The 21,332-nt window shown below is 44.0% G+C and overlaps 2 protein-coding genes across 4 annotated transcripts; both read left to right on the top strand.

The window, feature by feature from the left end:
- Nucleotides 1–14: 14 nt before the first annotated feature.
- Nucleotides 15–11,434, top strand: chm (lysine acetyltransferase chameau). The gene is made up of 7 exons (XM_001357406.4): nt 15–1,605; nt 1,683–1,840; nt 1,902–2,274; nt 5,289–5,394; nt 10,636–10,793; nt 10,857–10,952; nt 11,027–11,434. The coding sequence occupies exons 1-7, from the start codon at nt 106–108 to the stop codon at nt 11,144–11,146; spliced, it is 2,511 nt and encodes an 836-aa protein (XP_001357442.3). The 5' UTR covers nt 15–105; the 3' UTR covers nt 11,147–11,434.
- Nucleotides 11,435–17,539: 6,105 nt separating this feature from the next.
- Nucleotides 17,540–20,508, top strand: muc (dihydrolipoamide S-acetyltransferase muc). Of its 3 annotated transcripts, none has more exons than XM_033380916.1 (7): nt 17,540–17,873; nt 18,305–18,480; nt 18,553–18,858; nt 19,131–19,300; nt 19,370–19,718; nt 19,780–19,882; nt 19,952–20,508. In XM_033380916.1, the coding sequence occupies exons 1-7, from the start codon at nt 17,710–17,712 to the stop codon at nt 20,079–20,081; spliced, it is 1,398 nt and encodes a 465-aa protein (XP_033236807.1). In that variant the 5' UTR covers nt 17,540–17,709; the 3' UTR covers nt 20,082–20,508. The 3 variants fall into 3 exon arrangements, with proteins under 3 accessions (XP_033236807.1, XP_015035524.2, XP_001357443.3); XM_015180038.2 differs by having other exon boundaries at nt 18,553–18,954; XM_001357407.4 differs by having other exon boundaries at nt 17,541–17,873; nt 18,553–18,954; nt 19,083–19,300.
- The last annotated feature ends 824 nt before the right edge of the window (nt 20,509–21,332 follow it).

Genomic DNA, 21,332 nt, shown 5'->3' with positions numbered 1-21,332 from the left:
CTTGGTATTTCCACGCCAGACCACCTCTGGTCACATTGCCAAAACAACAAAAAAACAATAAAAACGCATTTGTGTTGCTTACAAAACATTTGTGCGTTTAAAAAAATGGCCATGGAGTCGGGGACAAGCAGCTCAGAGTCGGGCAGCACAACAACAAGTGGTTCCACCAGCTGCACAGACACGGGCAGCTCCTCGGACTCGGATTCCAGCAGTGCAACGCCCGAGGAGAAACCCTCGGCGGCAGCTGCTCCGGCCTCGAAATCCCAGCAGCAGCAGCAACAACAAACATCCGGCTCCACAGCGCTACGCCGAAAAGCGACAGCGACAGAAGCAGAAAAGCCCAAGAGTTTCGGTACGACTTCTCTGACGTCGGCTGCCAGTAAAGTGCGCTCCGTGGCGGCCTCCAATCATCGTTTGACCAGCGATGACGACGACGAGGATGACACGCCGCCGCCTGTGAAGAAGAATGCACGCTCCAACAACACAGGAACAGCCGCAATCGCAGCAACAGCGGCAACAGCAGCACCAGCAACTAGGCGGAAGCCACCTCCTGCTATAGGAAGAGCAAAGCCTCCGCCGGCATCGAGAAGCAATAATCCACCACAGAGATCTGCGCCAGTCGCTCGGGCCACGGAGAATGGCGACTGCAAGAGGCCATCGCTCTCCTCCTCCTCCAACAGCACGGATGACTCGGCAAAAGTGACCAAGAACGGCCGCAAGGTGCCGCTCAAGATGGCCAGCACAGTACGGGCTAAGCAGGTTGCAGCTCGAGGTAAACTGCCGCAAATCAAGAAGAATGGTAGTGGTGCAGGGCCAGCCCCAGTGCCAGTACCACCACCGCCAATCAGCAGCGAGGGAAGCGATTCAGAGAGCGGTACCGGCTCTGGGGATGACTCCAGCTCGGGGAGCGACTCGGAGGGCAGTGATTCCAGCAACTCGTACAGTTCTCAGCCGCCCAAGAATGCCAAGGGCAAGCGGCCAGTAGTAGGTGGCAAGCCGCCACGATCGGACAGCGAGGAGGAGCGCAAGGACAAGGCCAATCCAATGCGAAAGCTAACCCGATCGCTGAGCATGCGCAGGTCCAAACAGCAACAGCCCAAAGAGGAGACCGACTACGAATCGGATGAGGATCTGGAGAACGACAAGATGTTGCTCACAAAAAGCAGCCCCGGCAAGAAGCCGGCTCCCTCAATCCTCAACAGTGCCAAGAGCAAGGTGAAAAAGGAGGGAGTTGCCATTAGTAGTGGAGTGTTCAGCTCCCTCAAGTCTCGTCCAGTGTCGCCCATTACCCAAACGGAGAAGAAGTGCCCCATCGAGGGCTGCGACTCGTCTGGCCACCTCAGCGGCAATCTGGACAAGCATTTTCTGCCCGAAGCGTGTCCCATTTACCACAACATGTCCGCCTCCGAGTGCAAGGAGCGGGCCAGCGAGAGGAAGATCCGCAACGAGCAACGTGGGAAGATGCCTATCAGCATTGTGAAGGCGCCTGGCAATCAGCATACAAATCTCAAATCGCTTACGCCCGAACAGCGTGAGTTTCTGGCCAAGATCAGAGAATCTCGAGCGAGTTTTCGGCCCATCAATAATAATTTCATGGATTCAAAAGTGGGTTTTGACTTCTGTTTGTCCCTATATCTCCATTATTTGATGATCCTTCATTAAACTATTCGGTTTTCTTTCAGGTTAAGCTCGAAAAAGACTGCACCGATGAGGATCGTGAACCGAGTCTCACGGGCCTGGTGCCCGACTATGACCTGCAATTGTTTCGCGAGGCCCAGGCTCAGGCCTCCGAAAGGATAGAAGACGAACTCAAGGATCTGCCCGTAGGAAAAGGAATCAAGTGAGTGAATCCTGGTTTTACCAACACAGAAATACACAATCATTCTTAACTTTTCATCCAGATACATCAGCATGGGCAAATACAAAATGAAAGTCTGGTATCAGTCCCCGTATCCGGATGATGCTGCCCGCCTGCCCAAGATGTACATTTGCGAGTTCTGCCTGCGATACCAGAAATCCGAGACGGGCATCAAGCGGCATGCGGAGAAATGCGTCTGGCGGCATCCGCCAGGCGATGAAATCTATCGCAAGGGGAAGCTGCAGGTCTGGCAGGTTGATGGCAAGCGCCATAAACAATACTGTCAGCATCTCTGTCTGCTGGCCAAGTTCTTCCTGGACCACAAGACCCTCTACTATGATGTGGAACCATTTCTGTTCTACATCATGACGCTGGCAGATATCGATGGCTGTCATATTGTGGGCTACTTTAGCAAGGTGAGTCGACTTTAGGGGTTTTACTTGGTATACTGTTGATATTATAAATATTAGTGTAGAGGGACTCTCTCTGGGACTTCTTGGGAAATTACTTGATGGGGTATAAGTTAGGATACAATAAGTGGGATATATTTCTGGAATGATTTGTATTTTTTATTACTGTTTTCAAATTTCTAAAAGTTTGATTGGTCCTAACAAATCCTTGACTTTTAGGGAATGGTATTGGAACCTTATGTAATAAGAATTTACTTTAGAAAATAGAAAATATTCGAGAGGTAGCTTTTTGAATACTAAAGCTAGTTCTTCTTAGTACTATTATATGGCTAGAGCTATGTACTCTGCTTTCAGAGTTAGATCTTATGTATTTCTCCATCGATTATACTTATTCTATGTGTAAATGTATAGAATATTCTCATTAAGTATGATATCTGTTTCAAAATCCCATCTGTTGTGCATTATTTCTATCTTATTTTTTCATTAATGATTGGGATTATAAATATTCATTCAATGCAAATAAATCCAAAAGCAGCTTAATATTCGAATCGACTTGAATCCTATGATTTGTTTAGCTCTTAGGGATTCCATTATTAGCTTTTATGTTCCCATATAATGCCGTTCTCCAAAACTTGTACGACTCCTCTTTCAAAACCATTCCTCCCCAGAACATACTAGTATTTTGTGGGTTTCCTATCAGTAATTGAATTATTCCTTTATTGAATAAGCTGTATAATTATTTTATTAACTTAATTGTTGATTAAACACCATTACAAAATTTAGTCAATTAAGGGATTTATATAGATTTCCAGTAGTCATAGAATGTGCTTAAAATTCCCGTAGAATAATTTTAAGAAAACTTTGTGTTAATAATTGATTTCTTACAGATATCTCCCAAAAGTTTTGTTTCTAAAACTTTACCAAACTTACTGCAATTATCCCTAGAAAGTTTCCCGAATTTGATGGCTAATTGCAAATAGTTTTGATAGTTTTCAATGCTGATTTTCGTGTATCAAAATTGAATAATAACATTTAACAGTTTTATGATTCCTTTATGTCTGGAGGCAGAGCCCGCCCGCATCCTCCATCCTCCATCGCCCATCCTCCATCCCCCAACAACAGAATGCCAATGCCAGTCCGAATAGTAGCTCCGTGGCCACAGCCCATGTACGGTGCGGGTACATATGTATCCCCGGGATCCCAGACGTGGCAGACGTCGCATGCCTTGACCATGCCCCACCAAAAACAAGATGATATTTCTCTTCTATTAGTTGTTTTTTATTTTTGGTAAATAAGCAACGGACAGAGAGGGAACCAGAGAATGAGAGAGAGATTTCCCCAGCTTTAAAAACAGCAAATGGTTTCTTGACCTCCCCCATGGTGGGCGCCCCTCTGCTGCTGCTGCTGCGGCTGCCTCTTCTGCTGCTGCAGTTTTACTGCAGAATGCAAAAGTTTTCGGGGCGCTGGCAGAGACTGGGTTTGTGTTACAAATTGCGCATGTCGTTGGTTGCCCCTCCAAAAACTTGGCGCAGCATCCCCATTGAATGCGAGTGCTCGGGGATGCAGCATCGGCATACACATGTATGTACTCCAGTACTCCGGTACTCGTACTATTTAGTTTACATGGTCTGCCTGCCTGCCTGCCTGCCTGTCCCCCCCATTGACGGTGATAATTTTCGGCAATCCTTTGTCCCACAGTTAACCTCCAAGTTCTCAGACTCCCACCAGATCCAGACAGGCAGCCAAAAAACCCCTCGCCCGGTTTGGGGCAGGCCCAGACAGCAGCTAGACATTGAGGATTGGGGCAGGCAGGCAAGCATCCTCGTGGATGCTGTGGATGTTGGACACGATTGAGGTCGTGCACCTCTGTGCACCAGGGCTCTGCGTCTGCGCCTGGTGTGTCCCCGGGACTCCTCTATGTGGATGCGTTCCCAGACATCATGGCAGACAAAAGAAAAACGTACAATATGAACAAAAAAATGAGAAAAAAAATTTAGGAAAAGCATCAAGGAAAAACCCGCAATGTACATAAATGTATTTCCGAAATGTTGCCTTTGGTTCACACATAGAAACCCCCCCGGAGAGCAGCAAAAACCCGTTTACCAAATTCACAGATCCCCCACCCAGACTCTGTTATCTTTTTCGGGGACAAAGTGTTGGAGGAGTAGTACTACGATTCCCAGTCATTCCATGATACATACTATATGTACATATATATACGGAGTACATGTCTCCTAGATCCCCCAACTTGTTGTACTCTCCCCGTTCCTGTCTCTGTTTGTGGCTCTTTCTCCTGTTCCCCGGGTCTATTTCTCCTTTGACTTGTCTCTGATTCTGCTCTTTCTCCGTTTCCCTGTCTTTAGTTCTTCACTTTCGCCTCTTCCCCTGTCTATGTTTCTTCTCCTTCTACTCTTTCTGACTCTGCTTCTGCTCCTTTTCTCCATCCTGTTCCCCAATTTTCCTGCTATATGCGTACGTTTATATTATTTACGCACAGTTCTCCAAGCTCTCTCTCTCCCTGTCTTTCTCTCTGGTTATAGCCATCTCTTTCCGACTCCTATCCCCCCAATTCTCTCTCGCTGCTACTCCACTGTTTCCTTCTCTGTCTGTCTCTGCTGAGCATCGATTCATTTCATTTTGCTGGTCATTGAACTGCCGAAAAAAGCCAAAAGCGACAGATGAATGTTGCCACTGCCACACCTCCCCTTTTGAACGTCCCCCCACCCACACACCCTGCTCTCTGTCTGGCCGATCCCCCTGCCTCTATCTCAACCTAAAAGTACACTCCATCCCCCATCTACGAATGTACGTATAGTATATCTCTCTGTCTGGAATTCTTCCTAAGTATTTGTCATTGATTCAATTTTCATAATATATTTAAGCCTTTAGTTGCTTCTGCAGAATCAATAGCCATTCCATCTTTTAAAGTGTTTTAGTTTAAGATTTACTTTATATTTAATTGTTTATTTTAATATATGTACCTACATTTTTCTAAAATTGTTGTTATTGCTTCTTTGCAGCATATTCCTTTCCTGCAAGAGAAAAACTCGTTTTATAATGTCTCATGTATCTTAACACTGCCGCCATATCAAAGAAAAGGCTATGGGAGATTACTCATCGATTTCAGTAAGTATTCATTAAATATTTTATTATTATTAGTGGAATATGGTTTCGGGAATATATTTAAGGCAGTTTCGATGAAAAAGTGGTCGCTCTGTATATATTAATGAAAACTGGTATGATTGGAGGGTGATATGGAGGGCCTATTAATACCCTCATTTATTATCCATTCTTTGTTTCATAAAATTAAACAATTTAAATGTTTGACAGGAAAACAAAGTGTAATACAAAATCTCTATTCTGTCCGGTATAAATTATTTAAAATCGTCTATGTTAAATACTCGTTGGCAGAGGTGATTAAAACGTTTGAATTGTCTTGATTCATTTGTCTACAAATCGTATAATGCACCAATACGAATTTTCTATTCTTTGGAGTAACGTTCATGCACAAGTGCAAGTAGTTTTATTATACTTTGGTTCTATCAAGTACAGGAAATGCACTGCGACTCAATGATATCTATTGATATCTAATTTGCAACTATTAGTTCAAAAGAAACCTGAAAGCCTTACAGCGACCACTTCCAGAAGAACAAGAACACCTTGAATCAATCCCCGAAAGAGTACCTCCTATAACATATTTGAAAGTTCCGAAAACTTGTTGGATTCAATCGATTCGTAACTTTCACTGCTTGTTAGACCCTTTAAGTTCTCTAGAATTATTAAAACATTTTGGTTCCATTGATTGTCAGGGTTTCCATTCCATTGTATTTTGAATGCATGTTTAGTTCATTTTCCTCGAATATTAGTCTAACATCTATCTATCCTGCATGTTCGCGATCGGTTCAGTTTGTCATGCGGAAGTGCACCTCAGTCGGTTGGGCGAGAGTAGGGCTGCGTTCCTGCCTCGGTCCCGCTCGCGTCATCTTCGGCTTGGTGTTGGTGGTTTAGTCTCTTATATCAATATCCAAATATAAAACATTTCATGGTGAATTTTCTCTTTTTGGTTAAATGACGTGCAATTCTGTAACTGGAACACTAATCTATAAAATGATATCATAACCAGAAGCCGATATTTCCATTGAAAATTGGACTAAATGAGGCCTGGTTAGTAACACTTAGTAGTTAGTGCGAGTAATAATGGTAGCTAAATCATGGATTATAAATAATGAGACATTAAAAAATGTCTGGCTTTATTGATTATGGTTGTTGCTTCTTCTTCTGGTTTTTTTCTTCCTTTTTGTGGGGTCTTCATGTGAGTCATGAGTATATACTCGTGTATATTAATACCGTGTGTTCAGTTGGGGTATATTCAATCAGTAAATGTATGCAACGGCCAGAAGGAAGTGGGAATCATCATCCATAGCCGAGTCCATACATACAAATTCCTGGGCAGAATGAAGCTTTGTCTCTCTCCCAATGTGGCTTAGCAATAAATGGTTACCTCTCATGCCTTGCGCAGCACATTTTGTAAACTGAGTCCTGGGTATCTTAACGTCCAGGCAGGTGTTTTCGACCAAAACGTTTCGACTGCTTTGGCGTGTACTTGTGGAATATAATCATCATTGCATGAGAAAAGTTTTAAGCATGCCAGAGACTTGGGACTGGACTTAACTCTTAGCTTTCCAATTGCTATTCCCCCGTCCCTCCAGCTGCGCACACCCCTATCCTTTCCCCTCTGCTCGCTCAGGTAAGCCGAAACGAAGAACATGCAATTTCTGCATCAATTAAACGTAGACCAAAAGCTGCACTTACGAACGCACACACATGAACATGAACGTGGATACAGTGCATAAGTAATTTTTAACGTTGCTTTTATTGTTGTTTTTTCTCAAAAATTGTTTAAAATTAATCCAGGCGAAGACAACAAAAAGCAGACATAAGACAAGACATTAAAAAATGAGAAGGAAAGACTAACTTTTGGGTCCGAAGTTTTAGATACGCTGCCAAAATCATTCGATTATATCATTATAGTTATCAGAATATGATCAAATCTTGGAAAGCTGGGAAGAAACAGATTCGTTGGGATTCCTTTAGAGAAAAAGATAATGAAAATGACCCTTATCTGATGGAAAAAGCCTCTTTCTCTTTTTTGCAAAAGTTTAGTAAGAACAGTAATACTCTCTTTCCCAGGGTACATCAAAAGAGCACCTACCGAAAGAATCACCCTGCTGCATCAGACAGTGGGCTTCAGGAGCTTGGAAGAGAGTAGCAGAGAGAGCAGCACTTGAGTCATTCATTGTTGTTGTTTCTGCTGCGTGGCTGAATGGCGTCGAAGTCGACGCCGACAGAGGCGACGGTGTCTATGTACATTGTACATGCAATGCGGTCGTCGTTGGTGGCGGCTGCGGCGTCCAGTGGGGGGAACGAACGAACGAAACGAAACGACATTGACCTTACACACACACATACCCACACAAATGCAGACACAGACAAGTGCCGGCCGGCAAAAGAGTGATGTGTTGGTCAAAGGGAGAGAGAGAGCTTACTAGCAAGTGTGGGAGAGGAAGGTACTATGTGCGAGAGCGAGCAAATCATTTTCGTCATCATTTACGGAGAGGTGGGAAAATGGCATTGGAGGCAGGTGAACGGTTTTTGGACAGACAGCTGGTTGTTCTTGTGCGATGGAGGGTGGGAGGTAGAGTGGGCCTGTTTTAGGGGTTACCTTAAGGACAGTGGGCTCCTCTCTCACTCTCTTAGTTCAAAGCATGTGTGCCAGAGCGAGAAAGCTCTACCATTATGTCCAGGTGTAATAACTGCAACACGCAAAATGCAAATGAGGCGCAAATAGAGGGGATAGAGTGAGATAGACAGAGACTGAGGAAACATTACGCTACGCCAGGGCTGCCACCCTACCTCTCACATTAACCCATGTATTAATTAATGGAAATCAAGGCCCCTGTGAAAAAAGTTTCTCGCCAAAAAACACAACCGAAAAGAAGAACGCAGCCAAAACAAAAAGTTTGCCAAACGTGCCGCTTTAAAGTTTCGCCTTTTATCTTTTTCGGACGCTCCCGCATACGCAGCGGAAAATAAATAAAATTCTGCAGACACAACAACAACAGGCGCTGACGGCGGCAGACAACAAAGGTCAGCACAGGTCACAATGAAAGGGCGTCGTCCTCCTCGTGTTGGTGGTTACAGTGGCCACTCGTAAATGATAACTTTTACGAATTGAGAACTTCAATCAAACTGGAAAGTGCCAAAATTGGGTATTTCTGCGTTGCAACCGAGAGTTTCATACAAAAAAATTTCACATAAATAGTTGCACAAATTTGCAGATGATGGGAGAGACGCCACTTTTTGAACCATATTTGTACCACTGTTTTGGTATCCAGCCAAAGAGCGGGTATTCTCGTACGTGGTACTCATTACTCACTTTGTTGTTATCGCTTCGCCGACTGTCTAGGTCTAGAAAAGGAAGAAAAAATAATAATTAGAGCCTTGCTAATTTGAGTTAAAGTTGCTCTCTACCCTCCGCATCTCTCTCCCTCTCTCTTTGTTTTATCCAACATTTTTAGAGAGCATTTTTCGTTCTGTAAATCCTTACTCGGGTACTCACAACGCCTGTGGCTATGCAACATTCTGCAGAACAGAACTCGCATCGTCAGCGTTCGAGTCGCGTCGCCCGTCGACCGCCGAATGGGAATCAAAATGGATCGATAAAGTCGTCTCGACATTTCCACTCACACTCCCCTCCCTCAGCCGCACCACCACTGCACTCGTCTCCTGCCGCTTCGCCGCGATAAATCCACGAGCAGCAGGACGGTGCTTGGTGAGAGGAGGCGAAGTGCGGCACAAAGAAATCAAAGTGGCACCCAAAACGCCCCCTTGCGACCAAAAGCCAGAGCCCTTCTCCTTCCCTCCCTCTGGAATGCACAAAATGGTTTGTACCGTGGCACAACCAATTTGTGGAAGGCCGTAAGACTATAACATTTTTGATTTAGATTCTAAAAAACTAAGATATTTTCACAGAGACAGAGTGAAATAATCAATGGGATTAATCCATTTGGTTACCCTAATTTCAAAATTTATTTAGGTTATTAATTAATTTAACTATATTTTGTTCCTTTTTCCTAAATTACTTCCCACTGTGCTCAGCCGTGCAAAAAAGCATCGCAACCACGTTGCTTGTGGAAGCTTTTACCAGCGTGCAACCCTGCGCCCAGCAGTCAGGATTTCCCAAACGTTCCCCCCCAACAGCTGTGTCTGCCGTCTGGCCCGTTGAGTGTGTCTGCGCGTATACGTTCCTCTGCTTCTGGGCTGTGTGTGTCTCTCTCTCTCTCTCTCAGTCTCGTCTCTCTCTGTCTATGCCCCTGTATTGGTGGCTGGATGCAAGTTTTTTTTCCCGAGCCTGCCTCAGTGGATTTTATGTTGTGAGGGCACCGTGCGTCCTCGTCCTCGTCAATTTACTTAGCTGCACTCATTGTTGCTGTTGCTGTTGCTGCCGCTGCGGCCACGTCGTCTGCTTTCTCTGTCGCTGCGGCTGCTGCCGCCTTTATACACCCTTTACAGAGAGTATTACGATATTTAACAGAGAATGGCGTATTTTTCTACTCACACGTGCCAGAGTAACTCCTACGTTCTTAAACGTTTTTTTTTTAACTTACCAGTTTCTCCAATTCGGATCACTGTATACATATCTATTTATATGTAAATGCTTTGTTGGTTTGTGGATTACTTAAAAGTGGATCTAAAATTTCTGTACCGATTGAGCTGCAATTTAGACCTATCATAAAACTCAGTCCCATGGTGGTTACATAGGCTATCTAAGCAACTTAGTTAACTCAAATTTAATCAATATTTGAAGACCATATCCCACACCATCCATAAGGAGACATATTAAATTTTGAAGGGTATCAACACCCTCGACCTTAAAAGCTTGCCTTCGTTTCTTGTTTGTATTGTTGCTGTTGTTGTTATCTAGAGTCGGGAATTGTTGCTGCCAGACGTCGTCATCGTTGTCCTCGGGTCTTTTGGGGTGGGTCTCTGGGGGTGACACTGTCGTTGGGTTGAATGTACGCCAGAACGTTGTTTAAATGTCCCCCCATTTTGCCTCTCTCCACCCATTGAATACTTTGCGGAATCCTGTCTAGACACAACACGCACACAGACCCACTCCCAGACCCGACCCGACCCGGGCAAAACAGAACAGAGCAGACCTCCCCATACCGCACAGGCTGAGGGGCGGGACAAAGTTGGTCACCATAAATAATACACCGGAACTTGGAGTTGTTACTCTATCTATAGCATACTTACAGGGGTTATACTGAACCGTGCATGACAATACGTTTGTTCCTTACTTTTCAGGCTATCTCCTGACACGAGTGGAGGGCAAAATCGGTTCGCCGGAGAAACCGCTATCCGATCTGGGCCTGATCTCGTACAGATCCTACTGGAAGGATGTGCTGTTGGACTATTTGTGCAATCGTTCAGGGAATACCCTGAACATCAAGGATGTATCTCAGGTAATGATACTCGTTTTTATTTATAAAAGAATCTCTAATAATTTTGATATCCCCCTCATATAGGAAATGGCCATATACTCTTATGATATAGTCAGCACCTTGCAGGCTCTGGGCATGATGAAGTACTGGAAGGGCAAGCATATAGTACTCAAAAAGCAAGTAAGTAACATACTTCGAAACTATCTTGGATCTGCTAATAATCATATTACTAATACACTATTCCTTTTTTTTAGGACGTTCTGGATGAGTACGAGGAGCGTGTTAAACGTCGTGGTACCTTTCCCAAAATAGACGACTCCTGTCTGCGCTGGCAGCCCTTCATTCCTGTACAGCCCAGTGCCGAATCGCCTTAACGCCGTGGCTGGAAGCATGCCGCGGCATGCTTTATGGATGACGATGACTCCGCACCCATGTACCCCGCATCATCATCCTGATGCGTATTTGCTTAGAGATTTTATTATTTGTGGTTTTACTATATTAGATCGTAAGGCTAAAGTATTTGTGTGCGTGTTTGTGTGTGGATGTACTTTATTTGTTGGTAGCGCTAGATAGTAATTTTAGTACGTAGGATTATAGTGAAATTTTCCCAAAAAAAAAAACTTAAGATGACAAAGAAATATACTCGGTTTATGATCAAAGAAGCTTTTCTCGAGAGACCTAACACCCATTCTATACTCATTATACTCATGTGATTCCTTCATCGCTTCATCCGTAAGAGATCCGTAGAGTTTTGAAAATGATCGAAATCTTGTTCAAAGACCGGTACGTACCCTATCATCACGGAAAGCGTTAGTTCTCTCCTCATCACATCATCTGAGAGAGACCCTTTGCTCTCATCGCATCATCATCTGGTTGGATGAATCATGGAAGAAATACCGAGACCGACAACACGTTTACATGGTCGTCTGGTGAGACGTGCAACAAAGCGAGTGGCAGAAGGAGGTGCAAGAATGGGAGGGATAGGGTATGGAGCGGTGTGTAGCAACAGCACAAAAAGTGCACACAGGCGCACACACCCAGAGACAGAGACGAGCGCATTGACATTGTCGCTTGATGCAGAGACAGGTAGACAAAGGGGAAAGAGCGGCTCTGCCAGCAGCAGCAGCAGCAGCGGCGGCGGCGGCAGCACCAGACAGGATGTGATGGTAGATGTGAGTTACAAGGGGCCAGGGCCTGTGGAAAGAAGACAAACATGTTTATAGCCAAAAAGCATACATATGCATCGTGCAGAAAGTGAGAGAGCAGCAGCAGGGCCAGTGAGAGAGAGAGCCAGACCGAGGGCAAAGAAGAGCACAGTGGAATAGAAAGCATAGATAAAGCTTTAGTTTTATTATTGAACTAACAATGAAACAGCTGGAATTATTCCTGGAAGTCTCATAATAATTTCCAGATATTCTCAAACAATCATCCTCATTTTTTTTAGCATTGTGATGTATAAATTTCTAGAAAAAAGAGTTTTATAATCTCACTGCCACTAGATAAACGAACCGACTAGAATAATGTTGAGTCAACTTGCGGTAATTTTCCAGAATCCCATGTACATACATATGTATACTATATAGGGAATTAAACAATTTTGTTTTCTCTTCGGATTTCGGAAGAGTGTTTTACTATTAAACACATTTAACAAACTATGTATGTACATACATATGTACATATGTAAGTAAAATGGGCGTTCCATGAAAAAGTTTCGAGTCATTACAAATTCCAATAGATAAACGAAACAATTGGGTTAATGTTTCCGCTAATTTCCATGTAAATTTGTATTTCTAAAACAGATATTTCCATGCACAGTTGTTTTAAGTCTTCCGAATGAACATTACCCATTACATATCGACTTATTTATTGATCAATCCCACTGTGCAAAGCTTTTTTGTTGCAGTCAGTTGGTTGGTGGTGCAGTTTTATAACAAAGGAACTCGAATGAGAACTGGCAAATGTATATACAGTGCATATTCCTGATAATGAACCTCATATGTAAAACAGAAGCTCCCCACAAATCGTAATTTGTATGGTATTTAGTAGTGCTTTACTGCCAAAGGAATAAAAAGGTGCAAATTTCAAATTGCTTGTATTTGATTTTAAAAACCACATATCTCGTTTTTTTAGTACCCACTGTACCACGAGCGCTTGCATTTGTGGAAGCAGGAAGCAGCGCCTCTCTCCTCAGTATAGTATCCAAAAGCCCCCTCGCTGGCGGCGCCACTGTGCGAAAGAAACGGCAACACATACAGTGAACACATACAGTCTCGCTCCGACGACGCCGCAGTCGACGAAGTCTCTGGCAGTGTGTGTGGACATAAAATTCGCGCATTTGGGTTTTGATTAAGCAGAAACATTGAGCATTCAGCATTTTGATCGCAACAGCCGGCTTGCGCGGTTCGCTCGCTCCCAATCTCCATTCTCTTGCTTCTTGCTTCTTGCCTCTGCAAAAATTTATCTCTGGCTTTTTTGGCTTTTGGCTCGACGAAGACGAAGAGCTTGGGCAAAGTCAAAATCAGACAGGCGGCGGCCTCCGGCCCAGACGACCACGACGACGTTCTCAATAAATAAAATAAAAGGCCAGACCGTGTCTGGGCGGCCGCACAGTCGTTCAGTTTGCACCAAATGAGAGACAACGAAGACGGCGACAAAGAGCAATAAGACGAAAAAATGTTAAAACTGTTAAAAGTACATTCGCGTGTGTCCGTGGGTGTGTTTGTGTGGTAGTGTGTGTGTGTGTGTGCGGTGAACAATTTACAAAGAAAAATGCAACGGAAATGCGAAAGAAAGAAAAAGTTCAAAGCGGAACTGCAAACATATTGTGAAATTTGCGAGAGGGAGAGGAAACCATCAACGTGGTTTCTTTCGCCTGGAGCTTCTGGGGTTTTCTACAAAGAAAAAAAGGAATTGAGAAAAGAGCGAAGAACAGTACAGAGAGGCCGAGAGAATTGCTCGTCGAAGAAGAGGTTCAAGATTTATTTATAGCGCTTTGATATCACAAGGCACAGCAGCAACAACAATAAAGTGACGCAAATGTTTGAGGCGGCAGCTTTTAGGCTGGGTATCTGTGTGTGTGTGAGTACGGGCGACCACATGATTCTACATACTTCCAAATTTCCTTTTTGCCCACACGCGCCACTCACACCAGCGCGCTACACACACACACATGGACAGTTGCCCTGCAAAAACTTTTGTCGCTCAAATATTAATTTTAGACAACATTTTTTCTGCCCCAGACACTGCACAAACACACATGCAAATGACAAATTGTCTGTGTGTTCGTGTGGCTGATCGTCTGTGAGCTGGTTTTAGCATCCATTTTATTTTATTTTTTCGCTCAGTCAGGGTTAAGGGCAGAGAAGGCGGCTTGGCTGGGGCCAAAAGCATGTGCTTGCACTGCAGCGCTGCACCAAGAGAGAAAACCAGACGGAGAGAGTATGGGCACCCACTCACACAGACATGCACTCGGGGCGGCAATTGTCGTCGTCGTCGTTACTATTTGAGGTTAGGAATGCCCCACCCAAGCAAGACACATATACATAGCAGCAGACATGGCTGCCTCGTATTATATATATGCATGTACATAGAAATGTATATATGTATATGATGTATATGTACCCTGCGACATTCGAACAGAAATTCGCAATTATTCACAAGTCGAAAAGCAAAAGCTGCTGGCGATCGCTGCCGACATCTCTGACACATCATACGCTCGCACACAGACACAAACACCCATAAGTCCATGCGCGCACACATTTTCGAAGCGCGGCTGCTGCAAAGTTTATGAGGCGTTGTAAAAAAGAGAATTAAAAGTTTCGGCTGAGCAGGCTGTTAAATTTATCATACCAACAAAAATTGTGTGCAAAATTTTAATTTTGGTTTTATACCTCTATTTGCACATGTATGAGTTCGTGTGTGTGCGTGCTTTGGACAAAAGAGAATTCGCGAATGTAGTGGGGCGGGCACGTGTGTGTCTCTCAGCTGCTGTGTGTATATATGATATGTGTGAGTGTATGTATTTGTGAGTGATCACGCACGTAGCTTTGCTGCTTCGGCCGCCAGTGCTTCTGCTGCGTCGGTTAGTAACAGCGGAGAGAGGCGGACAGAGGGAGAGCCAGCGCGAGCACAAAACGCCGGTTCTTTTTTCGCGTTTTCTCTATCCTACTCTTTTTCATTGCTTCTTTCGAAGCGCTCTTTTGTCATTACTTCTTCTCGGTCTCGCTCTCGCTCTCTTTTTCATAGCTTTCAAAGCGGTCTGTTCCAAAGGGTATATTTCTCTGCAAATTTCTTAGTCGCTCGTCTAATTTCTTGACTCTACTTTTCTGTAGCTCTTTTCACGCTCCTCTTTTCTCATAAGATCGTTTCTCTTTTCGCGACAGAATGCCGTCTCTCTGTTCGCTCTTCTCTTTTTTTTTGTTCATTCCTTTTCACCGCGGATATTTCTTTTGCTTGGTTTCTTTACAGGTTTTCAAATATAGAATATCAAGGGTCTCTGCTGGCCTGGCGCGACACCAATTGCACAAAAATTTGCTTTGCTGAATGAATGTAATAATCGGCATTTTTCGCCACTGATGACGTCACGTCCTCCACTGTCTGACTGGCTGGCTGCTCTCTCCCTGTATCTCCCTCTCTTTTATGTAGTCATTAGCACGTAATGTCTGTGTATGGCGGCCAGAACGAGGTGTGCAAAGAAGCATATGACTAATTTGGTATTGTTATTGCATAAAATCGACAACTGGAAAGAGCTTGAGGGGCAGACATCCGCAGCAGCAGCCACATCGGAGAAGAAAAAAAGAGCAAAAAAGCTTAACCATTATGTGGCGGCGTCGCATGAAGTCATCAGCAGCACCAGCACCAGCAAAAGCGGCAACAGCCTGGAAAGAGACAAGCATATGCTGCGAGAGAGAGATCGTTAACCTTTAAGCTGGACATGGGACGCGGCACAAGGTCGTTTCCTCCCGTGGTTATGGCGCATGAAATATGGTCTCGCGCGGAGAGGAGCGTGGTGGAAGCGACGCCATTTGTTGCAGTGGCAGCTACAGCAGAACAGTGTTGCCAAGCCAGCATGCACCATCTGGTCTCGTCTCGTCTCGGACCTGGGTTTGGGCTTGGCTTTATATCTCGTCCCACAACCCCAACCCACCTTCTTGAAAGTCTCCTACCATGCGCGCTAATCAGAGACCGGGGCTGGTTTTTTCACTGCAGTCAGGTACCTGAAGTAGCGCGCGTGGTGCTAGACACGAACATCTGTGTGGCATCATCGTTTCTAGGGAATACTATAAATATTCCATGTGTCTCCCATGTCTATTGTACTTCATCAGGTGCTCTGGTGTGTCCTGTAACCCGGCACATGTTGAAGTACACTCAATATGTGGCGAAGTTCGTGCGAAACAAACAGTTCAATAGTGATTTAACTTAATCTTAACTTAATCTATTATTGCGTGTTACACAGCACAAAAAAGAAGCTTAATCGTTAATAAATATTGTATTTATCATTAAATAAATGTTAAAATGTATAGACTTGTGGTTTCTCTGACAGTTTGAATGGAAAATAAGGCTCTTAGTCCTTGAGTAAACATATAAAAACCAATAAAGAAGTTTTCTGCTTCTTTGTGTGTTTTTGGCCACCTGTTCTTGCTTTCCATACAGGTGGCGGCTATTCAAAATCTAAAAATAGATGGCCTTGCCGCTGTTTTGACCCAATAAACAGAAAGAATTTGAATCAATCCCGTTAATCATGTTTATAAATGGTTTAAATGTATGCAAAATTCCGTCAACAAAGCTTTTATTATTCAAACACCAGACAACCCTGAACAAGGCGCCAATTATAAGCTACCAGTGTGACCGTGCTGCACTATCGATTTGGTCGGTCCCGACAATCCAATTTTGAGCTTTATTGTCCTCTTACAGAGACCAAGAATGGGTATCGTAATAGAGATATATATAGGTAAAAACTTCAATTAAAATTGAATCAAAATTTCTATTTCAAAAAGTTGCTAGGAAAACTGTATTTAAATATTAAATACCCAGCAACCACGGTGACCGTTTCTGGTATTTTCTGAGGTCAAAATTGAACCGATGGTATATTTTGTCAATATCATCAATCTATTAAATTTCATTTTCAAAGGTACATAGAAATCCAATAAAAGCAAGAGCTTAAATTAAGCCAGTCAAGTAGAAAATTCATTAATTAATCGGATAAAAATAGGTGGGCAAAGCTGAGCGATCTAAATAGCTAGTAATATTCCACGGAATATCAAAATCGAGGAATATGGTTTCCAAGTCTTGACGAAGAACGTTTAACCTATTATAAGCCAAGGGGGTATTTCAATTTTCCACCGAAAGTAATGAACATTTAATAATGTTAGCGCAGTTCAGGTGAAAGATATCGTGGTGTTTTTTTGAAGTTCAGAGGGATAATGTCATACAATCGTTAGTATTTTCCGGCATTTACCTCAAGTAGTTGAGCTATTTAAACATAGGGGGCTTAATTGGGCTAAGTTCGGCTCCAGACGCTATATTGTTGTTCAGAAACCAAAATTGAAGCAAAACCAATCAAAGTCAAGTATTTAATAAGCCAGTCAAGTAGAAAATTGATTCATTAATTGGATAAAATTATGTGGGCGGGCCTGAAGGTTCTATCAAGCTTGTAATATTCGACGGAATATCTAAAACGAGGAATATGTAAAATATAATTTGAATTCATCAGTATATTTGCGGTATATTTCTTAAATCATATGGTATATTTCTGAGGGTCAGTCACACTGCTCTAGAGGTCGACCCCGTAACTCTGTGAATTTCCAACTTTGCCGCATTCGACTCGATTTATTTGTCTAAATTTTAAACGCTGAAGCAACGCGCTATACCGCCTGCTGCCGACCGAAATTCAAAAGCTCAGCGCTCGTACAGAGAGATATCGAACGGAGAAAGGACAATGCTGCGCTCCCTTGCAACGACACGAAACGAATTGGGGACCCTGCGTGCGGTGCTCCTCCGACGACCAGCCACTGCCAGCCTCCGACACGGCGATGGCCAGATTGGAGTGCGTGCCCTCAGCACCCGACTGCTGGCCAGTGCCCGGAATCTCCAAGCAAGCAGGTACAATCATCACAACCACCTCCCACTCTTGCTGGCTGTCTCGCTCCCCCTTTCGTTGAGGTTAGAAATTGTTGTGTAATATTGCAAATGCAGCAGCAGGAGCGTACCACCAAAAGGGGGAGGCGAGTGCGGCGCAGGGGCAACGGCAGAGCTATCTGCTGATTGACGGCGTCGTGTCCAAGTATTTAGCAATGTGTACGTGTGCGTGAGCGTGAGCGTGGGCCAGTGCGTGTCCGTAGTCGTGCCTCAAGGTCGTGCATCCGTATGATGCGTGATTGTGCTGATAACGATGAATGATAATTTGGCCAAAATTTACCGCGGAGGGTTTTTCCATATGTGTGTGTGTGCATAAACAATCAGCTGATTGAAGAGCTAGTATGAGGCACAATCAAAGGGATCTCAAAGTAAAATTCACTATCGATCTTCCACAGGTCGACTTTGAAAAGCAGCAGGCCTCAGTCGCTAAACGCCTGGAGCTATAATTTCGCCCGCAATTATGCCAGCCTGCCGGAACATCTCCGTGTGCCGCTTCCTGCCCTATCGCCAACTATGGAGCGAGGCTCCATTGTCAGCTGGGAGAAGAAGGAGGGCGACAAACTCAACGAAGGTTGGTATGCTTTTGATAGAGATATACCTCCAATTCAATACATTTATGTAAATAATCCTACTTCTCCTCTAGGTGACCTCCTTTGCGAAATTGAAACTGACAAGGCGACCATGGGCTTCGAGACACCAGAAGAAGGCTATTTGGCCAAAATCCTGATACCCGGCGGTACCAAGGATGTGCCCATCGGCCAGCTGCTGTGCATCATTGTGAACGATCAGGCCAGCGTGGCTGCTTTCAAGGATTTCAAAGATGATGCGCCTGCTGCCGCACCGGCACCAGCAGCGGCTGCAGCACCCCCACCACCAGCAGCCGCTGCACCTGCACCAGTTGCCGCACCACCGCCAGCAGCAGCAGCAGCACCCGCACCCGCACCCGCAGGTACAACCCAGACCGCTGCCGACCAACGTGGCGACCGGGTGTATGCCAGTCCCATGGCCAAGAAACTAGCCGAAGCACAAAAGCTGCGCCTACAAGGTTGTACATCCCATATCCAACTGTCCCACATCCTGCTGTGTGCATGCACCGCTCGACTAAATGCCTCTTATCCCAGACCTAGTGCCCATCCAAATGTTCTGTTACTAATCCCCGGCTTTTGTGTGCAGGCAAAGGCAGTGGCGTCCATGGCTCAATTAAATCCGGTGATCTTGCAGGCCAGAAGCCTGCTGCAGCAGCAAAGGCGGCGCCGGCCAAGGCAGCACCAGGTGCCCGTTACAAGGACATCCCGGTGACCACCATGAGGGCGGTGATTGCCAAGCGTCTGCTGGAGTCCAAGACCCAGCTGCCCCACTACTACGTGACGGTCCAATGCCAGGTGGATAATGTAAGTAAACGATGAATCTCCTAAAAAGAGTCCTCCTACCTCCCACTCACAATTAACCCACTGTTGCAGCTGTTAAAGTTCCGTGCCAAGGTCAACAAGAAGTATGAGAAGCAGGGTGCCCGCGTCTCTGTTAATGATTTCATCATCAAGGCAACTGCCATAGCGAGTCTCAAAGTCCCGGAGGCCAACTCCGCCTGGATGGACTCGGTGATACGCCAGTACGATGATGTGGATGTATCTGTGGCCGTCTCCACGGACAAGGGTCTCATCACACCCATTATATTTGGAGCCGATCGCAAGGGCGTTCTGGATATCTCCAAGGATGTCAAGGAGCTGGCTGGCAAGGCGCGCGCCAATAAGTTGGCGCCACATGAATTCCAGGGCGGCACCATCTCAGTGTCCAACTTGGGCATGTTTGGTGGGACAATCTCTCCCAAAATCGTCAAGAAGGAATTCTAAAATGTGGTTTCTCTTTTCAGGAGTCAACCAATTCTGTGCCGTGATCAATCCCCCGCAATCGTGCATCTTAGCTATCGGCACTACAACGAAACAGCTTGTTCTAGATCCAGATAGCCCCAAGGGGTAAGCTCCCTTATACTAAATCCGTTTTCTCGAACCATTTTATATACAATCTTTGTCTTTCAATTTCAGTTTCAAGGAAGTCAACCTGCTGACTGTCACTTTGAGTGCTGATCATCGAGTGGTGGATGGCGCTGTGGCCGCTAGATGGTTGCAACACTTCCGTGACTATATCGAGGATCCACAAAACATGATATTGTAAATCGGCCCCGGCACCAACACCCACCACAACTCCACCACAAGATTCGTAGGGACTCGCCAACGAAATAAAATTTAGATGAATGGATTCTATTCGATGTTACACGTATAAAATATTGTAAATTTTTCTATTGGTTTTTGCTGTCTTTCCTAGCATGCTGGCACTCATCTGATTTTTAGCGCTATATATATTTAAATTTTTAATTGTGTAATATTTGATGTAGTGTCCATATAAGGAAACAAAACGCAAAAACTCTTGAATGATATTCGAATTAACTCACTCTCAGAGCTGTAAATTTCCGTTTGATATACATAATATATATTAGTGTATGCTTTAATCAAATTTGTTGATCATGTCCACTATGAAAATGGAGGCTAAATAGTTGAAAGTCCAAGGACGCGTTGAAATAAACTCATAACACCTACACATACGCACGTTCTAGCCAATTCTTCAAAAGATACGAAAAGGATTTTCATTTCAAGAAGGTTAGGGAATATTTGTATACTAGTTAAATGCATAAAGATGGATAAAGATGCATAAATGCAGATGTACATCTGTTCAAAGTACAACTTCCTTGTGGTGGTGTCAGACGAGACAGCTGTAGCGGAATAAACACCAGTACCGGAAATAGGAAACAGGTAAAAAAATTTTAAATTCTAATAAAATAGGTCATTATCTGGAAGTACATAACTTGTAGTCGTGGTTGCTTTCCCTCTATGACTCTCTCTACCCAACAGCGATACCAAAAGGCAGAGATACCAATTCCGGCGCTTAGATGTAATTACATAAAATCAATTAAATTACATAAACCCGGTCGCGTGCACGTAGTAAAAGAAGATTTTTAGTAATAGAATTTCTAAAACTTAATTTCAAAAGGTGAAGGAGATCGTAGAGGATATTATCTTAGAAAATTAAACTGCAAACATCACTATACGATTATAAGGTTGCAAATTCAAGTACTTTTCTGATTGTAATAGTTTCTCAATTAGAATCAGTGCTGAATTGTAATTATTTTTGAATTGAAAGAGTTGTTCAACTGAAGTAATTTTTTGATATTTTCATAAGTGGAATTAAAGTAGTTGATGAAGTGTTAGGATCTAATATTTAAAGTACCTGTGCATATAGTACAGAAGATAACGTAATGGACTGCTAACTAGTTAATTGAATATACAGCCAGATAGTTCTTTGAATTGAAAACGATTTAGAATAAAATACTTTGATGAACTGAAGAAAAGGTGGTAGAGCAATTGATAT

Source organism: Drosophila pseudoobscura, chromosome 4 (assembly GCF_009870125.1).
Source record: "Drosophila pseudoobscura strain MV-25-SWS-2005 chromosome 4, UCI_Dpse_MV25, whole genome shotgun sequence".
Classification (NCBI taxonomy): domain Eukaryota; kingdom Metazoa; phylum Arthropoda; class Insecta; order Diptera; family Drosophilidae; genus Drosophila; species Drosophila pseudoobscura.
This window is presented reverse-complemented; position numbering and strand designations above follow the sequence as displayed.

Bases quoted from the DNA above. Each gene is read 5' to 3' on its own strand.
- chm (XM_001357406.4), top strand. From the start codon at position 106: ATGGCCATGGAGTCGGGGACAAGCAGCTCAGAGTCGGGCAGCACAACA. The intron at 10,794-10,856 runs GTAATGATACTC...CCCCTCATATAG, and splicing joins ACATCAAGGATGTATCTCAG to GAAATGGCCATATACTCTTA. The intron at 10,953-11,026 runs GTAAGTAACATA...CCTTTTTTTTAG, and splicing joins ATATAGTACTCAAAAAGCAA to GACGTTCTGGATGAGTACGA.
- muc (XM_001357407.4), top strand. From the start codon at position 17,710: ATGCTGCGCTCCCTTGCAACGACACGAAACGAATTGGGGACCCTGCGT. The intron at 17,874-18,304 runs GTACAATCATCA...GATCTTCCACAG, and splicing joins CGGAATCTCCAAGCAAGCAG to GTCGACTTTGAAAAGCAGCA. The intron at 19,719-19,779 runs GTGGGACAATCT...TTCTCTTTTCAG, and splicing joins GTCCAACTTGGGCATGTTTG to GAGTCAACCAATTCTGTGCC.